Source organism: Wallemia mellicola (genome assembly GCF_000263375.1).
Source record: "Wallemia mellicola CBS 633.66 unplaced genomic scaffold WALSEscaffold_19, whole genome shotgun sequence".
Taxonomy (NCBI): domain Eukaryota; kingdom Fungi; phylum Basidiomycota; class Wallemiomycetes; order Wallemiales; family Wallemiaceae; genus Wallemia; species Wallemia mellicola.
The window spans coordinates 152,824-174,507 of NW_006531976.1; the positions used below are offsets into that span (position 1 = coordinate 152,824).

At 37.4% G+C, this 21,684-nt stretch overlaps 15 protein-coding genes across 15 annotated transcripts; 5 read left to right on the forward strand and 10 right to left on the reverse strand.

Moving 5' to 3' along the window:
• Positions 1 to 25: 25 nt before the first annotated feature.
• On the reverse strand, positions 26 to 2,475 carry WALSEDRAFT_33494 (cobalamin-independent methionine synthase). The gene is made up of 3 exons (XM_006959688.1): positions 2,443 to 2,475; positions 204 to 2,397; positions 26 to 159 (listed from the first exon to the last, which is right to left on the reverse strand). Exons 1-3 carry the CDS (start codon positions 2,466 to 2,468, stop codon positions 82 to 84), a joined length of 2,298 nt encoding a protein of 765 aa, XP_006959750.1. The 5' UTR covers positions 2,469 to 2,475; the 3' UTR covers positions 26 to 81.
• Positions 2,476 to 2,834: 359 nt separating this feature from the next.
• WALSEDRAFT_61078 (hypothetical protein) lies at positions 2,835 to 3,347 on the reverse strand. Its single transcript, XM_006959689.1, has one exon. It carries the CDS (start codon positions 3,273 to 3,275, stop codon positions 2,952 to 2,954), a length of 324 nt encoding a protein of 107 aa, XP_006959751.1. The 5' UTR covers positions 3,276 to 3,347; the 3' UTR covers positions 2,835 to 2,951.
• Positions 3,348 to 3,712: 365 nt separating this feature from the next.
• WALSEDRAFT_47942 (guanine nucleotide binding protein, alpha subunit) lies at positions 3,713 to 4,963 on the reverse strand. Its single transcript, XM_006959690.1, has 3 exons — positions 4,899 to 4,963; positions 4,825 to 4,850; positions 3,713 to 4,778 (listed from the first exon to the last, which is right to left on the reverse strand). Exons 1-3 carry the CDS (start codon positions 4,910 to 4,912, stop codon positions 3,772 to 3,774), a joined length of 1,047 nt encoding a protein of 348 aa, XP_006959752.1. The 5' UTR covers positions 4,913 to 4,963; the 3' UTR covers positions 3,713 to 3,771.
• A 372-nt stretch (positions 4,964 to 5,335) lies between these two features.
• WALSEDRAFT_33499 (hypothetical protein) lies at positions 5,336 to 7,047 on the forward strand. The gene is made up of 2 exons (XM_006959691.1): positions 5,336 to 5,407; positions 5,465 to 7,047. Exon 2 carries the CDS (start codon positions 5,522 to 5,524, stop codon positions 7,034 to 7,036), a length of 1,515 nt encoding a protein of 504 aa, XP_006959753.1. The 5' UTR covers positions 5,336 to 5,407; positions 5,465 to 5,521; the 3' UTR covers positions 7,037 to 7,047.
• On the reverse strand, positions 7,013 to 7,666 carry WALSEDRAFT_61080 (Phox-like protein). The gene is made up of 2 exons (XM_006959692.1): positions 7,501 to 7,666; positions 7,013 to 7,451 (listed from the first exon to the last, which is right to left on the reverse strand). Exons 1-2 carry the CDS (start codon positions 7,556 to 7,558, stop codon positions 7,120 to 7,122), a joined length of 390 nt encoding a protein of 129 aa, XP_006959754.1. The 5' UTR covers positions 7,559 to 7,666; the 3' UTR covers positions 7,013 to 7,119.
• Positions 7,667 to 7,793: 127 nt separating this feature from the next.
• WALSEDRAFT_61082 (hypothetical protein) lies at positions 7,794 to 10,225 on the reverse strand. Its single transcript, XM_006959693.1, has 3 exons — positions 10,173 to 10,225; positions 9,062 to 10,125; positions 7,794 to 9,008 (listed from the first exon to the last, which is right to left on the reverse strand). Exons 2-3 carry the CDS (start codon positions 9,426 to 9,428, stop codon positions 7,936 to 7,938), a joined length of 1,440 nt encoding a protein of 479 aa, XP_006959755.1. The 5' UTR covers positions 9,429 to 10,125; positions 10,173 to 10,225; the 3' UTR covers positions 7,794 to 7,935.
• WALSEDRAFT_29800 (hypothetical protein) lies at positions 9,508 to 10,292 on the reverse strand (the record flags this gene model as incomplete). Its single annotated transcript, XM_006959694.1, has 5 exons — positions 9,508 to 9,891; positions 9,942 to 10,076; positions 10,122 to 10,125; positions 10,173 to 10,229; positions 10,279 to 10,292. The coding sequence occupies 5 exons, from the start codon at positions 10,290 to 10,292 to the stop codon at positions 9,508 to 9,510; spliced, it is 594 nt and encodes a 197-aa protein (XP_006959756.1).
• Positions 10,293 to 10,481: 189 nt separating this feature from the next.
• Positions 10,482 to 10,962, reverse strand: WALSEDRAFT_33504 (hypothetical protein). The gene is made up of 2 exons (XM_006959695.1): positions 10,678 to 10,962; positions 10,482 to 10,630 (listed from the first exon to the last, which is right to left on the reverse strand). The coding sequence occupies exons 1-2, from the start codon at positions 10,936 to 10,938 to the stop codon at positions 10,571 to 10,573; spliced, it is 321 nt and encodes a 106-aa protein (XP_006959757.1). The 5' UTR covers positions 10,939 to 10,962; the 3' UTR covers positions 10,482 to 10,570.
• Positions 10,963 to 13,665: 2,703 nt separating this feature from the next.
• WALSEDRAFT_70023 (hypothetical protein) lies at positions 13,666 to 14,142 on the reverse strand (the record flags this gene model as incomplete). The annotated part of the gene is made up of 3 exons (XM_006959696.1): positions 13,964 to 14,142; positions 13,773 to 13,932; positions 13,666 to 13,725 (listed from the first exon to the last, which is right to left on the reverse strand). Exons 1-3 carry the CDS (start codon positions 14,032 to 14,034, stop codon positions 13,666 to 13,668), a joined length of 291 nt encoding a protein of 96 aa, XP_006959758.1. The 5' UTR covers positions 14,035 to 14,142.
• Positions 14,143 to 15,875: 1,733 nt separating this feature from the next.
• On the forward strand, positions 15,876 to 16,926 carry WALSEDRAFT_40259 (WD40 repeat-like protein). The gene is made up of 2 exons (XM_006959697.1): positions 15,876 to 16,731; positions 16,777 to 16,926. The coding sequence occupies exons 1-2, from the start codon at positions 15,899 to 15,901 to the stop codon at positions 16,877 to 16,879; spliced, it is 936 nt and encodes a 311-aa protein (XP_006959759.1). The 5' UTR covers positions 15,876 to 15,898; the 3' UTR covers positions 16,880 to 16,926.
• WALSEDRAFT_55206 (Brix-domain-containing protein) lies at positions 16,879 to 19,027 on the reverse strand. Its single transcript, XM_006959698.1, has 4 exons — positions 18,989 to 19,027; positions 18,824 to 18,940; positions 18,662 to 18,780; positions 16,879 to 18,610 (listed from the first exon to the last, which is right to left on the reverse strand). Exon 4 carries the CDS (start codon positions 17,791 to 17,793, stop codon positions 16,909 to 16,911), a length of 885 nt encoding a protein of 294 aa, XP_006959760.1. The 5' UTR covers positions 17,794 to 18,610; positions 18,662 to 18,780; positions 18,824 to 18,940; positions 18,989 to 19,027; the 3' UTR covers positions 16,879 to 16,908.
• WALSEDRAFT_55207 (50S ribosomal protein L6) lies at positions 17,004 to 18,610 on the forward strand. Its single transcript, XM_006959699.1, has 2 exons — positions 17,004 to 17,152; positions 17,186 to 18,610. The coding sequence occupies exon 2, from the start codon at positions 17,854 to 17,856 to the stop codon at positions 18,418 to 18,420; it is 567 nt and encodes a 188-aa protein (XP_006959761.1). The 5' UTR covers positions 17,004 to 17,152; positions 17,186 to 17,853; the 3' UTR covers positions 18,421 to 18,610.
• Positions 18,445 to 19,012, reverse strand: WALSEDRAFT_65625 (hypothetical protein; the record flags this gene model as incomplete). Its single annotated transcript, XM_006959700.1, has 4 exons — positions 18,445 to 18,610; positions 18,662 to 18,780; positions 18,824 to 18,940; positions 18,989 to 19,012. The coding sequence occupies 4 exons, from the start codon at positions 19,010 to 19,012 to the stop codon at positions 18,445 to 18,447; spliced, it is 426 nt and encodes a 141-aa protein (XP_006959762.1).
• A 39-nt stretch (positions 19,028 to 19,066) lies between the features above and the next one.
• Positions 19,067 to 19,951, forward strand: WALSEDRAFT_58303 (hypothetical protein; the record flags this gene model as incomplete). The annotated part of the gene is made up of 2 exons (XM_006959701.1): positions 19,067 to 19,211; positions 19,255 to 19,951. Exons 1-2 carry the CDS (start codon positions 19,108 to 19,110, stop codon positions 19,949 to 19,951), a joined length of 801 nt encoding a protein of 266 aa, XP_006959763.1. The 5' UTR covers positions 19,067 to 19,107.
• A 12-nt stretch (positions 19,952 to 19,963) lies between these two features.
• On the forward strand, positions 19,964 to 21,684 carry WALSEDRAFT_61085 (hypothetical protein). Its single transcript, XM_006959702.1, has 4 exons — positions 19,964 to 20,080; positions 20,143 to 21,287; positions 21,339 to 21,423; positions 21,474 to 21,684. Exons 2-4 carry the CDS (start codon positions 20,682 to 20,684, stop codon positions 21,566 to 21,568), a joined length of 786 nt encoding a protein of 261 aa, XP_006959764.1. The 5' UTR covers positions 19,964 to 20,080; positions 20,143 to 20,681; the 3' UTR covers positions 21,569 to 21,684.

Below are 21,684 nucleotides of genomic sequence, written 5' to 3' on the forward strand. Positions count from 1 at the left end.
CAATAAGTCCCAGTTGAATGATACAAAAAAGTACAAGGTGAATTGTGATATATGCGTCTGTTGAAGGTTGCGTTTATGCGTCTAGAAGTTTTCTCTAGCCCACTTGGCAGCGTTGACAAGGTTGTGGATGCTAGCTTTGGTTTCTTCCCATTTACGTGTCTATATAATGTCAATAAAGAACTTAAAGAAAAGATTAAACATACCTTTAAACCACAGTCTGGGTTAACGACCAAAAGATCTGATGGAATCAACTTAAGCATGTCAGCGATACGTTGCTTCATTTCCTCGAGTGGTGGAACACGTGGTGAGTGAATATCCCATACACCTGGACCAATTTGGTTGGTGTAGTCATTGTCTTGGAAGGCCTTCAAGAGTTTCATGTCAGACTTGGATGCTTCAATTGAAATGACATCAGCATCGAGTGCCTTGATTGAGTCGAAGATATCGTTGAAGTCAGAGTAACAGAAGTGAGAGTGGGTTTGAGTACCATCTTCAACACCAGAGGTGGTTAATCTGAATGAGTCGACAGCCCATTGGAGGTATGGTGCCCAATCACCTTGTCTCAATGGCATACCTTCTCTGATAGCTGGTTCATCGACTTGGATGGCCTTAATACCAGCCTTCTCGAGGTCAACAACTTCATCACGTAAAGCCAAAGCAATTTGCTTTGATTGGATTTCCTTAGTGACATCAGCACGTGGGAATGACCATGCAAGGATAGTGACTGGACCAGTAAGCATACCCTTCATTGGCTTTGAGGTGACTTCTTGTGAGTACTTTGACCATCTAACGGTCATTGGTGCTGGTCTTGAAACATCTGAGACGATGATTGGTGGACGGACGTAACGTGAACCGTATGATTGAACCCAACCGGCGGTGGTGAAAGCAACACCTTCTAATTGTTCACCGAAGTATTGAACCATGTCGTTACGTTCTGGTTCACCGTGGACAAGCAAGTCCAAACCAGCGTCCTCTTGAATCTTGACAACTTCTCTGATTTCCTTAGCAATGAAGTCATCGTATTCTTGTTGTGAGATTTCACCCTTGGTGAAACGTTGACGAGCAACACGGATTTCCTTAGTTTGTGGGAATGAACCAATGGTGGTAGTTGGGAACTTTGGTAAGTTGATCTTGGTACGTTGAGCTTCACGACGAGCTGGGAATGGGTTCTTTCTCTTCAACATTTCTGGGGTGATGTTGGCAACACGTTGACGAACAGCATCGTTTGATTGAGTTTCGAAGTCACGACGACGCTTGATGGAAGCCTTGTTCTCAGCCAAAGCAGTTTGGTCTTCTGATGAGATTTGAGCGTTTGATGCACGACCGAGGAGGGCAATTTCGTTGACTTTTTGTCTAGCGAAGGAGAACCAGTCCTTGACGTCAGCGTTGAGCTTCTTCTCTGAGTTCAAGTCAACTGGAGTGTGGAGCAATGAAGATGATGAGGCAACGATAACTCTGTCAGCGCCAAGTGCTTCAACAGCCTTCTTGACGTGAGCTTGACCGGCTTCGAGGTCAGTCTTCCAGATGTTACGACCTGAAACAACACCAAGTGAAACAGCAGTCTTCTTGTCTTTGACAGCAGCAATGAGAGCATCAAGTTGACCTGGTTCACGGTCGAGATCGACGTGGATGGCGGCGACTGGGAGTTCCTTGACGTATTCGAGGTTAGAGTCTAAGCGACCGTAGTATGAAGCGATGGTGACAGCTGGACCAGCTGAGCCGAGCTTTTCGTAGGTTGACTTGAATTGAGCAGCGAGTGGAGCAGCCTTGTCGAGAACGAGGATTGGCTCATCGATTTGAACTGATTGAGCACCTGCAGCCTTGAGGTCCTTAAGTATTTGCTCGTAGACTGGAACAAGCTTGTCGAGGATGCTAATTGGTTCGAAACCAGCTGAAGCATCACGGCCAGCCTTACCAAGAACAAGGAAGGAGATTGGACCGAGAAGAACTGGACGAGTTTCAACACCAGCCTCCTTGGCTTCAATGTACTCGTTAACGATCTTCTTGGTACCGTATGCGAACTTGGTGTTTTCTGAGAGTTCAGGGACGATGTAGTGGTAGTTTGAGTCGAACCACTTCTTCATTTCCATAGCGGCTTCGTCAACTGAGCCAACTTGACGACCACGACCCATAGCGAAGAAAGTGTCGAGTTCTGAGAGGTTGTGGCGGGCGTAACGCTCTGGGGTTGCACCAAGGAATTGAATGTGGTCTAAGACATGGTCGTAGAAGGTGAAATCACCTGATGGAACGTCATTGATACCAGCGTTCTTCATGTATTGCCAGTTTTGTACTCTGACATCTTTACCAGTCTTGATAACGTCTTCTGCGGTAGATTTTCCACCCCAGTAGGCTTCGACAGACTTTTTGATCTCTCTGTTTTCACCAATACGTGGGAAACTATATTAGTTAGTAAAACTTCTCTAAAATATATAGCAAACATACCCGAGAATAGATGATTTTACGCTCATTATAGTTGTTGAAAAAAGTTGAAAAGAGAAGCCGAGCGAGGATTGAATGCGCTGTGAAATAAAAAATCGAAGTTAACGATCACATCAGCTCATAATTGCATTACCATAATAAATTACTTCAATGCTCTTAATAATTGTATTACTATTGTCTGTATTCTTTGCACTCTGATCGCTCGCAAAGTAGCTGAACTGAAAGTTTTCCTGTAGCTGAAGCATATGGAAGTTATCAATCACATTTACTTTTATTTAGAAGTTACATATCATGGACGCTTTATATTACGTTCATGAATTATTAATGACTGGCTTGACCGATGTGGTAGTTATGCAGACATTTAGACTCCAAATTCTAAGCAACATCGTCTATAAAAATGTATATAAACCATAAAACATCTGTATCAAGGTCCACAATCCCGTTGTACAAATCATTTGACATCATATCTGTCACTATCTACTCGTTATACCTATAACTTCTCTCTATATAACCTAGAAATCTGTTGCTCTACCACCGTATGTCCACTCAGATTGCCAACGTAAAGGTTCTCTCTTCGGACCACCGATTTCACCAGTTTCGGGATTTATATCACCCTCAAATTCTGTACGTCTAGCTTCTCTAACGGCATCTCTATGCATGTCATTGTTATCATCCGACAGTAACGTTGTTTCTGTAGCTTCCTTTTGCAGCTTCTCAAACTCCCTTTGTTCTTCAGGTGGCAATAAAGGTGGACCAGGTCTGTTGAAGTTACTAGATAACCTAATATTCTTCATATTTAATGCCAAATTAGCTACTCTCCTTATCGACGACATCATGGACTTTTGTTAAGAAGTGCGATACGATAATTCCCGGGGACTGGCTAAGACCGAAGTGATATAATATCTGATAAAACGATAAAAGGAACAGATAATAAATCACACTTGATTTACTCTCTATATCTCATCTGATCGTTTATTACTTGAGTGATAACGCCTGTACGATAAGACGAAAGTAAATGATAATAGATTTACAACATATTGAAATAGTAGCACTACATAAACGATGCTTAAGCAGATCAAGGAATTCCTATGTAATTTGAAATAAAGTTTATTTAAATATAATCGAAACATAAATTGTAAGTGGAATGCAAAAAAGAATGTGGAAAAATTCTTTTTGTAATATGGACTAAAAATGAGTGAGAGGAGATATGTTTATAAGTATAAGTTATATAAATGGGTATGTAAATGACTAGGTTACTTATAAACTCATTAAAGGAGACCACAGTCTCGAACTGAAGGGGTAGTTAGTAAAACAATCCTTATTAAAGACATCTCACTCACGGTTGGTTTGGATGACGATATCATTAATTGCCGATAAAACGAACTTAATTTGGTTGGTGTCAGTTGCGCAGGTGAAATGGGCATAAATTTGTTTAACTTCTGATTGATTGAGTTCCACGAATCTCTTCAAAATGTAGTCGCATGCGCTATCATAATCATTTTGACCTTTGTAATCACTAAAGTAATCCTTGATTGGTGAAACTTGTAACTTCTGTCTGAAGATATCAATCTTATTCAAAAATAAGATGATTGACGTTCTAACAAACCACCTTGAGTTACAAATTGAATCGAATAATGTTAAAGCTTCTTGCATTCTGTTGACGGATTCATCCTCGTATAACTTTTGATCGTATTCACTAATTGCTACCAAGAAAACGATGGCTGTTACGTTTTCAAAGCAATGAATCCATTTTTTACGCTCAGAACGTTGACCACCAACGTCAAATAGTTTATAAGTGAGTTCACCAATTTTAAAGGTTGTCTCAGTAATACCTGTTGTCTTAACTCTTGAACGTAAAACATCTTGGTCGGTTGGGAGGTATTGTGGGCTAGCCATTCTATCAATGGAATCAAAGTAATATTGAGCGCTATCATTCAGTTGATATTCTCTAGATTTTGAGAATGTCTGCTGTACACCACTATCTGACCACAAAGTGCCGATAGCTTGGAAAACTTGAGGAGTCATCATCTCAATATCAATTTGAGCAGGCAAACTGAGTATAACTTGAGCAGATTGACTGTTGAGTGCAGGGTTTGATAATTGTATGCCCATCATCTCCATAGCTTCAATAATAACTCTCATTGATTGTACGGTATTTGAGAAAATAATTTCTCTATAAGCATCACGCTCTTCTGGGCTATAAGAACCTTGATGAATAAGTTTCATTTGTTTCAAGATTGTAGATTTTCCAGATTCACCAGCACCGAGGAGTAACATCTTGACTTCATTCCTCAAATTGGCTTTATCCTTTTTCAGTTGCTGTTCGATGCTATCATTCCCTAACAAAGAGTAAGTCGTAGTGTGAGTGTATGAGTGTATACATACTAGCTTTGCCGGCATCTTCCGTGCTCCTAAGAGGGTCTAAGTAAGATTAGAAATGTTTGTAAGGAAATACTCACTGGAGACAACCCATTTTTTTAGTTTAATTGAATTATTTTGCGTTTGAGCGTTAAGGCAGAGGTTCAAGCGTCGTCTTCTACATCTTCTTTTGAATAAAATAAAAAAAAGGTTGGGTAAAAATAAATTATATACTATTATTTAAATAAATTTTATCTCATACATTATAAAAGACATCAGTCAGAAATCAAAACTGTCGGTAAATTAAATTATGCGGTAAATGTGAGAGATATGAATGTATGAATAAATAAACAACTATATAAAACTTAATAATAAAATACATCTCTAATAAAATTTATGATATTATAGCTTTAACTTAATATCCTCAAATGCCAATGTAAGCTGGCCATTTAGAGTTTGACAGCACCTGTGCGTTTTAGCTGTCAATATTATTATAGATAGTAAAATAATTTTATTATTACACTTTGAAGTGCTACAATCATCAATGATCGGGAGATTGAGACGGGGTGTAAACTCTGGGAGTATTTTCCAACAATTTACTGGTATAAACGTTAGTATTTATTTTATTATTATTATTATTATTATATCTAATCTAACACTACAACAGCTACGGAGAACTAAGAATCTTCCTAGAACGGTCAGATGGTTATACGATGAGTTGGAAATGGAGACAAATCAACTTAATAGGAACAATAAAATCTGGTCAAAGTATTTGCAATGCGTTGAATCAAATCAAGCTGCTTTTCTACCACAATCAATACATCAGTTCGTTTTACAGAGATGTACAAATAAGCCACCAAAGAAGTTCGATCGGAGTGTGATAGAGAGGTACTTACACAATCAAGATAGATTGAGATTCACTATTGATCAAATGCGTATCAATAATTTTAAGCCGACCTTGGACGATTATAAGTTCATCCTCGACCGTTTCGCTTTAATGGGTTCACGTAGTGGTTGTAGACGAATTATGAGAGAAGTCCTCGATAATGGTCTACAACTTGACTTGGAGTGTTATAACACAACTTTGATGGCTTACGTGAGGTGGATACATCGTCAAAAGAGAAATAATCATCAAGATACTCGTCCTCAAAGGATTATCAGTGCAGAAATTTCTGGTTTGCTAGAAGAAATGGCCAAAAATTCTATACAGCCGAATGAAGATACATACAATTACGTATTATCAATCTTGAAGGATATCCAAGACTTTGACGGCCTTATCCAACTCTTAGAATCAACTTATGGTATTGATATTAGCAACCCAGATCAACAGCCAATACAATTTTTAGATTTCCACGCACAAAATCCTGAAATCATACCGCCAAAAGTTTCTCCATCTGTACTTAGAAGTATAATAGATGCAGTTGGAAATCATAGCAATTTGAGTACACTTATTAGTGTATTTGAAGCTCTCGTCAATCCAATCACAAAAGATGGTATCCAAACTTATGTTTGGAAGGTCACCCCAGAGGAGGCATCAACGTCTCAGGTTTCAATCAAAGGTAAAAATCTTTCAGTTTCGGTGCTTGATAGATTGTTATATCATATAACCCAAAAGGGGCCATCGTTCTTGGTTAAACACTACCTACAATACGCAATGTGGGCATATAATGAAGAAAAAGCCAATAATATGGCATATAGAAATAGTATACTAGACAATGCTTCGTTAGATTCATTAAAGCATGCTCATATGAGAATACCACGTATATTCTTCTCTGCACAATTACTCACTTCAATCAGAATAGGTGTCCTTGATCATCATGGTATTAAAATAGGTGTAATAAGATACCTTATTGATAAATTACCAATGATTATACAAAGCCAAGAAGAGGAATACCAGGAACTGGCCAATTGGACAAAAGAATATGAGAGTAAAGTTAATGAACTACTAACCAATGAAGAAGCAACAAAAATGGACAATGAAACTTTTGATAACTTACTAAGTAAATTTGAAACTGATATCAAATTACTGAATGAGCGCGCTTCAACTCTTAAGCTTCACAATAGATTCTTAAGAGTAGCTGGTAACACATGGATGCCAAAAGTATGGGAACAAGTTGCATCAAGAAGGCGACAAAGTCGTGAGAAAGTTAGACTTCAAGCGGAGAAGGAAGAAAGAGAAGAGAAAGCAAAAACTCTTCAAGATGATTACTTTGTAGCTGCTTCTGCCCCTGTATCATGAGACAATAAAAAAATGCATGATTATAGAATAGTCAATTGAGGGTATAAAATCTAAGTTTCTTATCTTTTTTTTTTATAAAACAATTAAATCCATTGTGTACGATCCCAGGACGGATCTTGCAAGAATGCGCAAAGAACTTTGCTACCAGTTTGTAGAAGTGGATGGCCTGCGACTATTTGTACGAACCTCTCTAAACCTTCACGACGTGTTTGTATTACTTCATCGGTGAATCTATTCGTAAAGACCTTGCCAGGTAAAGCAGGTACATTTACTCTTGAACTTTCTCTTTCAAGTATATCTCTAAATACTTCAAAATCTGAATAACGACGTCTAACAACTGAGTTCTTTAATTTAAACGCAGGTATATTTGTTGATAAGTGTATGTCATAAGTTGTATACTTTGATCTACCTGAACCTACAATGTAAACGTAAAATGAGAAGCCAATAAATTAGTTGCAACTCACTATGCGTTATCGGATTTGTCACTTCAATTTCAAGGAAATTTTCAGGTGCCCCATACATTTCCTCCGCCGTTTGAGGGCGTACCGCTGTATTAGCGAATAAGGTTGAAGGTGAGAGGTCACTATTAGAAGTTGACCTTATGAACGGATTAGATTTTGGTGATTTTGGTGACGCGCTCATTTAGTTATCAATTTCAATTAAAGGAGAGTACTAATTTAATGCCAAGTGATAATAATAAAAAATTAATTTAAATAACAATAATAATAACATTTAAAAGAAATAAAACAAAGCAGAATTCCTGTAATTTTACATAGATTTTTTACTCTCTTTTATGTCAAAATTGACATAAGAAAAGCAATTAGAGCGTAAATATAGTTTAAATTAATAAGTTAAGTCACTGAAAAGTTTGACTATCAAGACCAGCTTAATTTTGTTGCTCACTTATACATCCACGATGATGCAGATGCAGCTGCAGCTGCTTGACTTGGACTAGTTGGTTCTTCTCTTAAACTATTCAGATAAGCAGCATGTGGAGGTTGACTGTAGTTGTTATCATCATCTTCCTCTTCTGGTTTAACAAATTGGCTGAAATCAAATTGTCTTGCCGAAGATGGTGAAATTTGTTCAAATGAGTGATTATGTGAATGATTTGACGTTGGTGATTCCATTTGATGTTGTACAGCACTCAACTCATTATCATAATCAGCTGAGTATTTACTAATAATCTTTTTTAATGCTTCTGATAAAATTGACCAAGGGAACACTTTTACATCCTTCTCTATATTCCTTGGCTTTGGATTAGGGAAACTCATTATAAGTTTAAAGAACGCTTCAGATTCAGATTTTGATTTCGACACCGTAATTGGTTTGAAACCTTCCAGATTCCTCCTTATCCTGTTTTTCTCCTCAACTGTAAACCTTATACCAACGAGTGCTTCTAACAAATAGATAGCATCTACTGAAGTGACAAAGCATTCATTTTTATCCTCTCTAAAAATGCAGCTTATCACAACAGATTCTTGATTGTATTCAGCTTGTGTAATTGGTCTAAATGTGGCATGTACTATTGGACCTTCTTGCCTTCTCCAAAATTGAACTAATCTACGTCTAGATTCCCATTCATCCTGAGTCCAAGATGACGCCATATCTAATAAATTTCCATGAAACACTAAAGTAGCTCTATTCGCTTCAGGACTAAGAGTCTCACCCGAAGGTCCTGTTGGTAATTGAGAAGTTCTAACTAATGGCGGCTCTGGCATGTGGGCCACTGCAACTGGAGGTGGCTGTGGTTGCGGTTGTCGTATTTGATGCAATGGTGGTTGAATTGATTGTGTAAGGGGTTGGGTTGGTTGTGTAATCACTGGGCTCTTAGTTTGAACAATAGTAGGGCTCAATGGTTGTTGATCTACTGTTGGCATTGCAAATGACTGATAAGAAGTTGACGTTTGAGGCGTTTCATCCTGTATAGATGGAATATAAGATGCGTAATTTGCTGCTGTAGGTGATGTCGCTAATGTCTGTATGTTAGTATAAATTAAATGTGTGCGAATGATAAGAACCTACAGACGTAATCGAAGTAACCAAACTCTAAGCTATCAATTATATCATTATTATCCAGCGCTTGTAAAATCAAGGGAACCCTTTGTGATAACCATTGGGTTTGTTCAAAAGGTGGAGCTTGAGCAGTAACGCATAAATTGCCGTTATAGTTGGAAGGGTTTAATCCAAGATTATAAAAGTCTTTAAATTCTAGTCTTTTTACTTTTGTGGCAACGGGTAAATTACCAAATAAAACTCTGAGTTGCTTTGTCGATGGCTGAGACTGCTGATTGAATAATATTTCAACGAATATAATTATATTTGTTAATAAACTCCCTTTATTCGGCTGATAAAATGGTACATTGATATAATTTATGTCATTTTCTTTCATTTTGGTGGTTTATTGACGAGAGAGTGACTGACTATCTTGGGTAGACAATTTAATTGATTATTTACGGATTGGGTAATTTTTATTTTTTAACTCTACGCTTTTTAAATTTTATTTCTGTTTTATCCTCTTTATTCTTGTTGTCGCCTGGTATGTATATATCACTTGTTGGTGTACCCCTAACGCTGTTCAGATCTGGCTCCTTTTCTACGTTAGGTGGAGGTGATGGAGGTCGCTTATGCACCGCTGGTGCGATGACGACTTCCTCCCATCCACCCACGATCGCTTCCTGCTGTGCAGTTGTAGGTTCCTGGGTAACAGGTACGTCTTCATATCCCAGAGATTTGGCGGTGGAGTAATTTGCATATGGATCTCTATTAGTTGTAACCCTTTTGTTAGTAGGCGGTTTATTGGCGCTACTTTTTAATCCCGTCGCTGTTTCTTTCGAACTGGCAGCACCGCCAATCTATAGATATGCGTTAATATGACGATGATATTTATGACACCTCCACATACACCCTCTAATCTCCTCAATTCACGCTCTTCAAACGCTCTATCTTTCTGATCTTGCTGTGATCTCTTATAGATATTTCTGATGAACTTATCTTTATTTCCTTTATGCTTCAATCCATTCTCATGCTGTGCACGTGACTATAACGATATTAGGCATCCATTTCTTTAACTAATATACTTTACCGGTCTATATCATCTCTTAGCGATAGTCGAATCAGCTCAAAAAGCACTCACGCGTCGTCGTTTATGGTTATATCGCAATATTTACAATGATATTTAGCTGTACTCTTCCTTGAATTTACTTTAATATTAACTTTTGTTGACGAGATAACAAGCTTACCAATAATCAGCCATCTTGGACGTTTTAGTAGAAGATGAATTAAGTTTTAGGCGCTGTTTCACTACAATTAATCTTCTATCTCTTTAATCATGATTCATATAAATATACACATTAAGAATATCATAACTACGGGTTAACATTTTCCTTGAGATCGACTATATTGAAGCTGCATAGCACAAATAAAACATTATTCAAAAGAATTAGGTGTATATAATTACACAAAAAGTTTTAAATTATTATATCATCTACGCTTGTTTAAGGAATGTGATTAACAAATACACTTTACCCGAGCTTAGATGAGAGAGAGTGGGCTACATGAGAGGGTACCACCTGAAACATCTTCACAACATGCCTAAAACGCGCGTAAGAAAAGACAAACATTGTTAATTTATCACTTACTGGAGTGTTCTTGCACTCGTCTTCGATAGCAACACCAATGAGCAATGGAACTTGGTCACAGTTGAGGGAAAGTTGTGAGATAACGTCACCAGTTGAGATGAGAGCGTCGTTCTTGCCGGTGCTTTCTTGGACGTCCTTGTCGGTTGAGCAACAGTGGATCTTGCCAGTGTTACATGAGCCAACTTCGTACTTCTCTGACTTGTAAGCGAAGGCGGTAGCAGCGACAGCAGCGATTGAGGCGATTTGGAAAGTGTTGACCATTTTTATAATATAAGACTTCTTCTGAGTATGAGGTAAAGATAATATTTTGGCTCCTTTTTATAATGGTTCCGTTATCTTTTTAGTTTGGCATTTTAGTGCGATCTTCACGCTTTAGTTCGGCATGTTTGAATATTCAGTGTTGATAACCCAAGTGTATACCATCTAAGGAAATATTAAAATTCCTAGTCTCAGTTTCATCCGTATTCTGGAATCAAAATTGATAACGTTGGGTGGAGAATTTAAAATTTTCATACCATTTCCAGAGGAACGTTACATTGCTGACTATAGATATGTGATTTGATCGTAATATACATTCATAAAGGAGGCATCTACAACGAGTTTACATTTCTGAGTGGATACACCAAGCTTTGAGAAAAGCGTACAATCATTTTAAGAATACTGTTAATTGAATAAATCACGGCGAGTGTTTTATTTCGCTCCTTGCTCACAAAAGTAAGTCTTCGTATTTGACCTCATCTCGAGAAATGCCAAATGAGAAGACCTAAGTACGACGGCGCAACGTAACGCAAACAATATAGTGGTATAACCAAAAAGAAAAGTAATTAATCAATCATTACATTAGTATATGTTGAGCTTTCCGGCACGCTGACAGGTGTAGTATCACCAAGCCAACTGTGCACTTAGATAGCTAACCGTTGATCTGGCTCCTCAGCGACACTTGACTGGCACTGTATTTACAAGCCATCAAGCAATGACTCGGGGAAATTAGAAGAGCGCCGCACAAGAAAAAGATGTGAAGGGGCGTATTCGCGCTTCTTATAGGCCAGATTAAAAATCAATGACAAAAATTTGATCACAGCAAGGTCAAAATCATATTCAAGAATTAGAAATCGATACTCCTTAGTTATTGCTTTTATGAGGTGATTGCGTCTAAAGTTATATATATCATCGTCCTACATACTTCTCCGGCACTTTTACCCAGGCTATTTTTGATCTTCACAAAGTGCTGGTAGAAACAACTCACTTCTTAAATACAAGTGTAACAATGTTAAACAAACCAATTTCAAAGTGAATGTGGACTAGTAGTTTTGATATTATGCACTGGGTTGGTTTTCCAGTGCTGAAGTCGCATCTTCTATGAATATAATCTCAGCTTCATTGAATTAAAACGATTTAATCAATTATTTCTCTATTCGTCAAACAATCCGTCCGATTTATTTATGGCTAGCGAAGTGGATAAATCTTCTTCATTAGAATAGATGGAAGTGCTGATAAGGACAAATCAATGTTGATCAGCAATTAATCTGAAATATCAATTGTTGGTGATGAAATCGACTTGAATGTTGTCTCCAGCCAACTGTATCTTTATGCCTCATTCACATCAGGTATGTTTCAATAAAAATTAGTGAGCACCATTTTACTTAGTTGAGGTTAACAACCGTGGAGATTACTTAGCAAGCATTACGCTAAATCCCAGCAAATCACAATATCTGATCTACGAATGTATAAGTGCTTGATTAGTCGAGTTATTTGTTAAAACAAATAGGCAAGGGTTAATGTTAATGCATTGGCTCTCCACAATTGAGTAAACTCATTGTTTTGTTTTTCATGCGTTATTTGTCTTGTTAAATCTTTCGATAAGGATTAGGTTATTATGTCCTTAATGATACAAGATGGAATTATTCTTATGATGACGCATATTAATTAACTCATAATCAAAATAAATTCTCGGTGCTATGTGAATAAGCTTGGATTGTGGTTTTCAGAGGGACCAGTTGTTGTCCGAAGTAGACAGTCATAAACATAAAGTTCAAGGTAAAGGTGGAACTAGGTAATATACACCACGAGAAGACATCTTGCAAGATTTAGTCACATATTAAGACCAGTGTTAGGATTAATTTTAGCAACATGATATTCAAGAATTGTTAGCGCTTCTTTTGTTGTCTTGGAACTTACATAGTAACTACAATCCCAAGCAAAGACACAACATGCTTTACGTGGAAAGCTAAAGTCTTTGTTTCATTCAGTCAGGGTATTTTTTACTAACAGGCTAAGAGAGACTATGGTTTGATACACTATGGAAAAGTACAAAAGCATGGCTGGCTTAAGTTATTATGTTAGTATTCGAATGTTTTTAGCCTCTTTATCAATAGAAAGGCTTTACCATTAGGTCATTGATAAACTAAATATCCGTATGGTTCCAAAATCAGAGAGAATGTACGATATTGCGTCAGCCAACTGCAGGCTATGTACAATCATATAATGGATACATTACGCGCATTATTTTTTATCCGTAAAAGTTATATCGTGCACGCTAGTATAAAAAATGCCAACAAAATAACCTACCTTATCAATTTATATCATCTCTTAGAGTAGTCAAATCAGTTTAGAAAGAACCTGCGCATCGTCATTTAGATTAAATCACAATGTTTATAATGTAGCTGAACTGTACTATTCCTCAAGTTCACTCAAATATCCACTTTTGTTGAGAACATAGCAACTTACCAATAATCAACCATCTTAGAAGTTTTAGGACTTATTCACTACAATTGATCTTTTATTTGGTATATATAAGTATATATGTCAAATTTAAAACCAACGGTTACATTTTGTCTAAGGTCAGCCAAGTTAAACCTGTACAGCAGCACAAATAAAACATTACTCAAACATTAAGTTCATATAATTATACAATGCTTAAAGTCGATAAACATATCATCTACGCGATGTTAGGGAGATGACAGTTAATATAAACTTCACCTACCGAGCTTAAACAAGGGTGAGCGGGCTACAGGAGAGGGTACTACCTGAAACATCCTCACAACATGCCTAGTACAAACGTAAGAAAATACAAACCTTGTTAATTTATCACTTACTGGAGTGTTCTTGCACTGGTCTTCGATTAAGATGTTCCCGCCCAATGCGATGTTGTTACAGTTAAGAGAAAGTTGTGAAACAATGTCACCAGTAGATATGAAAGCCTTGTTTTTTTCCAGTGGATTTCTTGACGTCCTTGTCCGTTGAGCAACAATGGATCTTGCCAGTGTTACATGAGCCAACTTCATACTTTTCTGATGTGTAAGCGAAGGCGGTAGTAGCGATAGCAGCAATTGAGGCTATTTGGAAAGTGTTGACCATTTTTATAATATAAGACTTCTTCTGAGTATAAAGTAAAGATACTTTAGCAAGCCCTTTTATACCAATCCCATTAATTCTTTAGTCTGGTATTTTAACGCTATCATGCTTTAGTTTGGATATGGCCGACCGCACAATACTTATGACCCAAGGGGATACCATCTTTGGTAACATTAAATTCTTAGTCACATTCTTACCGGTGTTCTGGAATCGGTGCCGGTAGCGCTGAGTATCAAAATTATTAAATTTCATAATATTTATAAAGGTAGTTATTACATGACAGACTATAGATATATGATTTGATCATAATATATTTACAAGAAATTACGTTTCCGAGTGGGCGCACATAAGAGTTGCAGAAAAGAGCAGATCATTTTAACAAAAAATTAAATGAATAAAACATAACATGAGGTTATATCATTCACTTTTGTCTAGAATAAGTCATCATGCTTGATTTTTGTCTCGAGACACGCCAAATAAAAAGACCCGAGTGAGACGAAAGCAACGCAATACAATCAATATAGTGGTGTAACCATAAGAAAAGTAATCAATCGAATCATTACATTAGTATATATGTTGAGCTTTCCGGCGCGCTGACAGGTGTAGTATCACCAGGCCAACTGTGCACTTAGATAGCTAAACGTTGATCTGGTTCCTCGGCGACACTTGACTGGCACTGTATTTACAAGCTATCAGGCAACGATTCGGGGAAATTAGAAGAGTGGCGCACAAGAAAAAGGTGTGGAGGGCGTATTAGCACTCGATTATCAGCCAGATTAAAAATAAATGGACAAAACCTTGATCACAGGAAAGTCAAAATCACATTCAAGAATTAGAAATCGATATTGTTGACTTATTGCTTTCATGAGGTGATTGCACCGTACAGTGAAATATCATTGATTTGATTATTGTAATGATGAAAATTGAATATATTGCTAAAAAAATGAGTTTAACCACGTCCATCAATACATTTTGAAATATGAGCATTTATAGGGGTATTGATATTTCTGTAAGCGTCTCTTGCTAGTGTCGTAGAATGTCTTGATGATTTGCGTTCTCCCGTATGTTCTCGGTTACGTCGGACCACCGGAGTATCTTTGATAAGTAGTCAATTACGATTTGAAAAACTTGTAGAAGGCTTCTTTAGATTGTAAGTTACTGAGCATTGAACCTAAGACGAACACCATGGTTTTCTTAGTTATCTGCTTTCTTAATGTGATTCTTGCCATGATGTATCTTCTACATTAGAAGGGTTCTGCGCCAAATGCTATCATCTGTTCTGCGCTATAATCTTTGTTTTGTCCAGTGATGAGTATATTTTACAACAAGCTACGAGCGGTTATGGTGTGATACACCTTGGAAAAGTACTAAAACACGACGGGCTTAAGTTATTATGATAGTATTTGAATGTTTTTAAGTTCTCTATCTAATAGAACAAGGACCTTGTCATTGGGTCGCTGTTAAACTATATCAGTGTCGCTCTAAATGACAAGAGTGTAAAATATTACGCCAGACAATGGCAGACTATTTAGAACCATACGACGGATACATTACGCGCACAATTGTCTATCAGTAAAGTTACATCGTGCCCGATTGTATGACAAATGCTGATAAAGAATGTACAGATTTATCAGTAATAAAGTATGAGAAATGCTGACAGCATTTGTTCATCTATTTATTTTCGTTCTTGTATCATTTAATCAATTTTTGACTTCATTCTCGAGTAACAAAAATTTATAAAAAAATACACGCTTTATTACAATAAATTGTTATTATATAAAATACATTATTATATCCGCTTCTTATAATAGACCTCTTTGGGTCAATATTACGATAATTCGCATCTCACTATCAATCCATCACGGTGATGCAAAGTTCAGTATACGCGACGAATAGTGGAGTAAGTGCGGTGTGTTATGATTACTATGCAGAGAATCTGGCTACTGGCTCAAATGATGGAGAAGTTTCCATTCACCTTCGTAATAGCGAGAACAACCAATGGAAAGAGGAAGAATCATTCAAAGCTCATGATAGCCGCGTTAGCTCATTGAGTTACTCGTACCCAGCATTCTCGAAGATATTAGCTACTGGATCATACGATCGTACAATCAAATTGTGGGATTTCAAGCAAAATAATTGGAATCTAATTGCGAAGTTCACAGAATCCAAAACTCCAATTATGAAATTGCAATTCAGTAGCCCATCTGCACTTCAACTTGTCGCTATATCCTCAGATGGTATCTTACGCGTTTATCAAGCTAGTGTACCATCAGAACCATCATCTTGGTCGTGCTTACACACATTACACGTTACATCTTCCCAACCAATAACTAAAAACCTCAAAGATAATGCAGAAACATATACAATAAGCGTTTGTCCTGACAAGGAAACTAGCGGAATGTTAGGAGTGGTGGCAGGTAACACCAATAGTGTGGATATAATAACATATTCAACTAGCCAACGCACATCAATTGCCTATCAACTAGAAACCAACTCGAATAACTCCATTTCTAGCATCGCTTGGTCACCTGGTTGTCAACGCGGTTATTGGAATTTTGCAGCTGGATCTCGCGATGGATTTGTTAGAATATTCAAGCTTTCTTACTCTGCTCACCCAGAGGATGATGGATTTAAGAGTGAGCTTGTAGCTGAGTTAGAACACGGTGGAGTCGTTGCCAGCTTATCATGGAATGTCTTTGGGTGAGGAGACTTTTAAAAACTTTAAAAACACTAACACGTACATAGAAATGTATTGACATCTTCAGGTGACAATGCTAAAGCCAACGTATGGAAACCATCTTATACAGGCGTTTGGACATGCCACAGCACATACACGATATCAGAATAAATGAATAAATTATTAATGTATAGAAATATCTAATTGTCAGGCTTAAGTGCTTTAACTTTCCTCGTTTGCAACTTAGACAGGTCCTGTTTCTCCATATGAATTCTACCAACTTTGTCACCCATTTCATCAACGTCAATGTTCTTTCTCTTCTTTGGAACATTCACTGGTTTAGGACGCCTGTAAGCTTCCTTGTTGAGTGATTCATCAGCTTCTTGTGCTCTTCTAGGGGTGAGATCCATTGATGGACCCATTTCAACTAATTCAACACGTGGTGTTCTCGTACCACTTTTAAGAAGTTGTATTGAGTATACTCTAAAGTGTACAGTTGGAAGGTCGTTTTCGTCAGCTTGCTCACCGACTGTACAACTAATAACATGTGATAAGCCAGCTAAAGAGATCTGACTAAGGGTTTCACCTCTGAAAAAGTCAAGCATGACATTCTTGAAATGTTGATATTTTGGATGGCTATCAAAGAGCTCACCGGTGAAGTTAAAGAGTGGTTTCATACCAACATTAACTTGATTGTGGATGTTGAAATCCTTCATAGGCTTGAAATTTTCGACACCACATTCGAACATATCGAATAGCTGGTAGTTAAATGTTCTTGTGAATATCAAATTGTGTGGTCTCTTCTTTTGATGTGATCCAACGAGTAAAAGAGAAGCATCATTCTTATTAGACCAGAATTCTAAGCTGGAGGCATCTTCGAAAGGTGTAACTTGATTCTTCTTATTGAAATTAAGACCATTAGGCTTTTTCAAGCTGTATAAATCGCTCATCGCTTCATTTACAATAGCAGACGTAGTTTGAGTCTTGACGAACAAGGCAGTCTTTGGATTCTCTGATAATTGTGGCTCCCTCTCTTTTAATGCTCTCTTAGCTCTAGCATTCTTTGGTTTTACCGTGCGTAGCATTTTATAAATTTGATAGTTTGTCTTCAAGGTGTGTCTTCTTAAATTCAGACTATCAAGAATATGATGAAAAGATATTTTAGTACAACAACGAGAGTATTATCACACGTTGGTAAAAATCCAGTGAACATACCTGCTTCTATACAAGTTAGTAGTAGTCTAGATAAGTTGTCAGTAAAAGGTCCATTAGGGGAAGAATACGTTAATTTACAGCCCTTCATACAATTAAAACAATCAGATAGTGATATTAGAGTCAGCGTTTTGGATAGAAAAGTACCACAGCAGAGATCAATGTGGGGTCTCACAAGGACGCTCATACAAAATGCAATCACAGGCGTTACAGAAGGTTTTAGAGTTAACGTACGTTTAGTAGGCGTTGGATACAGAGCTGCTATCGAAAATCAACAAATACACCTCAAATTGGGTTTCAGTCATCCTGTAGTTATGCAAATACCAGAGGGTGTAACAGCAGAGACACCAGCTCCTAATAGAATAATACTGCATGGATCTAACAAGCATCAAGTTACCGCATTCGCCGCCGCAATTAGACACTGGAGAAAACCTGAACCATACAACGGTAAAGGTATCTTTATAAACGATGAGACTATCCGTAGGAAGGATAAGAGGTAAAAGATTTCATATTTTATTGGTATTTTATCTATTATCTGACTTTGATGACTTATATCTGTGCTCTCTCCGCCGTTCTCTCTCTTCTCTGACTTTTGCACGTTGTTCTTTCCTCACACGTTTCTCTGCATTCTTTTGTGCCTTTGCTGCTAAAGATTCTTCTTCAGATGGGCGTGGTTTGGGTATGTATCCCCTAGAATGACGAATGCGTCAGTGATAGAATGTAGATCAACATTACACCTACAAAGCCAAACTAAGAGCATCCTCTTCTGCTTCTTTGATCTTCTGAATTTCTGCCTTCTTCTTTCTCTTTACTTCTTCTTCATCCCCTGAGTCTTGATCGCGATTGTACCAGTGAATATCCTAGAAACGATCAGATAAGGGTATTAGGTAGATTATAACCTACTTTATTCTTCTGCCATCTACCAGCAGCTGCTTTGACACTATGTCCTAGATAATATTCCCTGTGCTTATCTTCTTTGACGGCATTCCAGCTGAAGTTGCCAGCGCCACCACGAGTACCCTGTGATGTTCCAATAAGATTGAATTAAATCGCGAATAAAATACTAACACCTCTGATTGGTTCACCCTCCATCCTGGCAGTCGGCTTCCAAGGCTAGATATTCACACAGAATAGGATATTAAACTAAAAATGATGGTGAGAATAAGTTTAATAACGACTATCAGTCAATGCTAAATTATAACTTCTTTTATAAGCCTATAAACCAACAATCTAACAGTATATCTAATGAAACTTGGTCTAATAAGCTAAATCAGCTTAGTTTGAGTAAAACGTAAGTAGATTACAGTATTATAGCCCAGCTTATAGTACAATAGTCACTTAAATAAACTAGTACTCGACTATCTGGTCATCGAAGGCTATACGGACGCAGCCAACAACTTTGCAAAAGAAACTGGATTAGATATGACGAAATCTGATATAGATTCTATCAATGAGAGAAGGGACGTTAAAGATTACATAACTATTGGTGATATACACAATGCTATCAGTACGATAAATGAAATAAATCCAGATATACTTGATCAGAATACTGAGCTTTACTTTAATTTGCAATTGCAACAACTAATTGAATATATACGACATAAAGAAATTAATCAAGCGCTTGAATTTGCTCAAACAACCTTATCACAAATCGCTATAACGATTCCTTCACTTTTACCTTCGCTTGAGTCAGCTTTGACTTTGCTAGCATTCAATAGTCCGGATAATGAACAGTACGCTCAAGCGAAGGATGCACCGGGAAATATCAGACAGCTGCTGAGTCAAAGTCAACGCGAAAGAGTAGCAAATCAAGTGAATACAGTCATTTTAGAAGATCAAATGCATAGTAAAGAACCTAAATTAGCTGGTATTTGTAAGTTGTTATCTTGGGGTGAAGACGCACTCTCTTCTAGAGTCAGCTTCCCTAGGTATCAACCACCATTACACAAACACGGCAAAAGCAATCAGCAAAATGACAGAGATATGGATGCTAACAAGTATGGTCAATTTGATCAACAAATGCTCACGTAAAACTATGTTTGTGTACCAAAACAATAAACTGTTGTATTATGATGTGAGATCGAGACGTGAACAGTTAGTTTGGATTTAATGGTATTACAATCAAGTTACCCTGTAAAGTGAATACATTGATAACAAACCGTGAGTATTACCACGTGCTTCCCTTAGCTGATCGTGCCAACGTCTAATGCTTGTCATCACAGCATTAATGTCCCTCGATCTACTTTAGGGTTGTTAGACGGAAGTGCATCTCATAAGATCACACGTTCATCTAGTAAAGGGTAGCTATATCGATAGATACTAACTCGAATTGTATCATATTTTATTCCCTCTACGGTAATTAACGGAAAGGAAATTCAATAACGCTATGACAACGTCACATTATGTTTACTTATAGTATTAATAAGTATAAACAGAATATAGCTGGTAATATATTAGTACAGAATTAATCCCGCTTTATATTTTTCTATTCCAACCCTTAAAACACCCCTTATTTACCAATTTGTCAGGGTATAGGTACGGAGAATGGTTGCGCACAGATGCACAAAAGATCATGTTGCATATCATGGATAAATTATAGGCACTGACCCTTGCTTCAAAAATCGATCGGTATACTTCTTTCCTTGCTTTACACAAACCATTTTGAAGCTCTCTGCTTTTGTGATTTTCTCGTAAAAATCAAAACAATAACACTACAACACACATTCGTTAAAACTACAAGCTACACTCTTTATTAAACAAAATGTTCAACAAATTAATCGTCGCTGCTATTGCCGCATGCTCAGTTAGCGTTTCTGCCGCACCTGTTGCCAAAATGGGTGATGACGCTTTCGTTATTAAACGTCAAGATGCTCTCCTTTCACCAGTTGCACAAGCTCTTGGCGGTGTTAAGAGTGTTGCAGGCATGAAACGTGATGGTGCAGTTGAACAAGTCACTGATAAGCTCGCTGAACCTCTTGACTCAACTACTACTGGCTGGTTGAAGAGACAAAACACTCTCGAAGAAATATTATCAGGTTTAGAATCAAACCAAGACCTTCAAGGTGCACTTTCTGCAGTCCAATCACAATCACAATCACAAGGTATCTCACCACAATCTGTTGAACCAGAAATTGGAAAAATTGTTGAAGTTTTGAAGTCAACCACTTCCAGCATTCAATCTGCTGATACCAACTCTGATCACTCCGCACTCGGTTTGCTCGTCTCTGGACAATTATACAACATTGTCCAAAAACTTTCACCTCTTTTGGATAAGCTCGGTGAAGGTCTCGGTTTAGAGGATGTAATTAAACCATTGGATGCTGAACTCCTTGGCCTTATCAAGTCACTCGAACCAGCAGTTGCAAACGTTAGTGAAAGTGTTAATTCGTGAAATTTCTTTTGACATTTTGATGAACAGATTGAACAGATCGTCGGTGGATTACTTTCAGATCTCGGTTTGGGTCCCCTTGGTGATCTCCTCCACAACGCTCTCGAGAGAGGAGGTAAGTCATGAACACACATCAATTTAACATATAACTCACGCTAATTTTAGTACCAACTTTGCTCGCCGGCTTAGATCACACTGTTCTTTCTAAGCTTAATGATGTACCAGTCGTTGGTTCTCTTTTAGAAGGTTTAGGATTATAATTTCGTAACTAAGACCGGATTTTAGTTATGTTTCTTTTTACATTTCTGTTTCTTATCATCAAATATTGTAAATACCCTTAATTTTCGTTTTATATTTGATATTTTCAACCTTTCTT

Coding starts and splice junctions, on each gene's coding strand:
- WALSEDRAFT_33504 (XM_006959695.1), bottom strand. CDS start 10,938: ATGGTCAACACTTTCCAAATCGCCTCAATCGCTGCTGTCGCTGCTACC. Junction 10,631..10,677: donor ACGAGTGCAAGAACACTCCA/GTAAGTGATAAA, acceptor CGCGCGTTTTAG/GCATGTTGTGAAGATGTTTC.
- WALSEDRAFT_61080 (XM_006959692.1), bottom strand. CDS start 7,558: ATGTATGGGGCACCTGAAAATTTCCTTGAAATTGAAGTGACAAATCCG. Junction 7,452..7,500: donor GACAAATCCGATAACGCATA/GTGAGTTGCAAC, acceptor TTTACATTGTAG/GTTCAGGTAGATCAAAGTAT.
- WALSEDRAFT_33499 (XM_006959691.1), top strand. CDS start 5,522: ATGGAGACAAATCAACTTAATAGGAACAATAAAATCTGGTCAAAGTAT.
- WALSEDRAFT_33494 (XM_006959688.1), bottom strand. CDS start 2,468: ATGAGCGTAAAATCATCTATTCTCGG. Junction 2,398..2,442: donor GTAAAATCATCTATTCTCGG/GTATGTTTGCTA, acceptor TAACTAATATAG/TTTCCCACGTATTGGTGAAA. Junction 160..203: donor ACCCAGACTGTGGTTTAAAG/GTATGTTTAATC, acceptor GACATTATATAG/ACACGTAAATGGGAAGAAAC.
- WALSEDRAFT_47942 (XM_006959690.1), bottom strand. Junction 4,779..4,824: donor GGAAGATGCCGGCAAAGCTA/GTATGTATACAC, acceptor ACTCTTTGTTAG/GGAATGATAGCATCGAACAG.
- WALSEDRAFT_61082 (XM_006959693.1), bottom strand. CDS start 9,428: ATGAAAGAAAATGACATAAATTATATCAATGTACCATTTTATCAGCCG. Junction 9,009..9,061: donor TGGTTACTTCGATTACGTCT/GTAGGTTCTTAT, acceptor TACAGACATTAG/CGACATCACCTACAGCAGCA.
- WALSEDRAFT_61085 (XM_006959702.1), top strand. CDS start 20,682: ATGTTCAACAAATTAATCGTCGCTGCTATTGCCGCATGCTCAGTTAGC. Junction 21,288..21,338: donor TCGAACCAGCAGTTGCAAAC/GTTAGTGAAAGT, acceptor TTTGATGAACAG/ATTGAACAGATCGTCGGTGG. Junction 21,424..21,473: donor CAACGCTCTCGAGAGAGGAG/GTAAGTCATGAA, acceptor CGCTAATTTTAG/TACCAACTTTGCTCGCCGGC.
- WALSEDRAFT_40259 (XM_006959697.1), top strand. CDS start 15,899: ATGCAAAGTTCAGTATACGCGACGAATAGTGGAGTAAGTGCGGTGTGT. Junction 16,732..16,776: donor TTATCATGGAATGTCTTTGG/GTGAGGAGACTT, acceptor ACACGTACATAG/AAATGTATTGACATCTTCAG.
- WALSEDRAFT_55206 (XM_006959698.1), bottom strand. CDS start 17,793: ATGCTACGCACGGTAAAACCAAAGAATGCTAGAGCTAAGAGAGCATTA.
- WALSEDRAFT_55207 (XM_006959699.1), top strand. CDS start 17,854: ATGATGAAAAGATATTTTAGTACAACAACGAGAGTATTATCACACGTT.
- WALSEDRAFT_61078 (XM_006959689.1), bottom strand. CDS start 3,275: ATGATGTCGTCGATAAGGAGAGTAGCTAATTTGGCATTAAATATGAAG.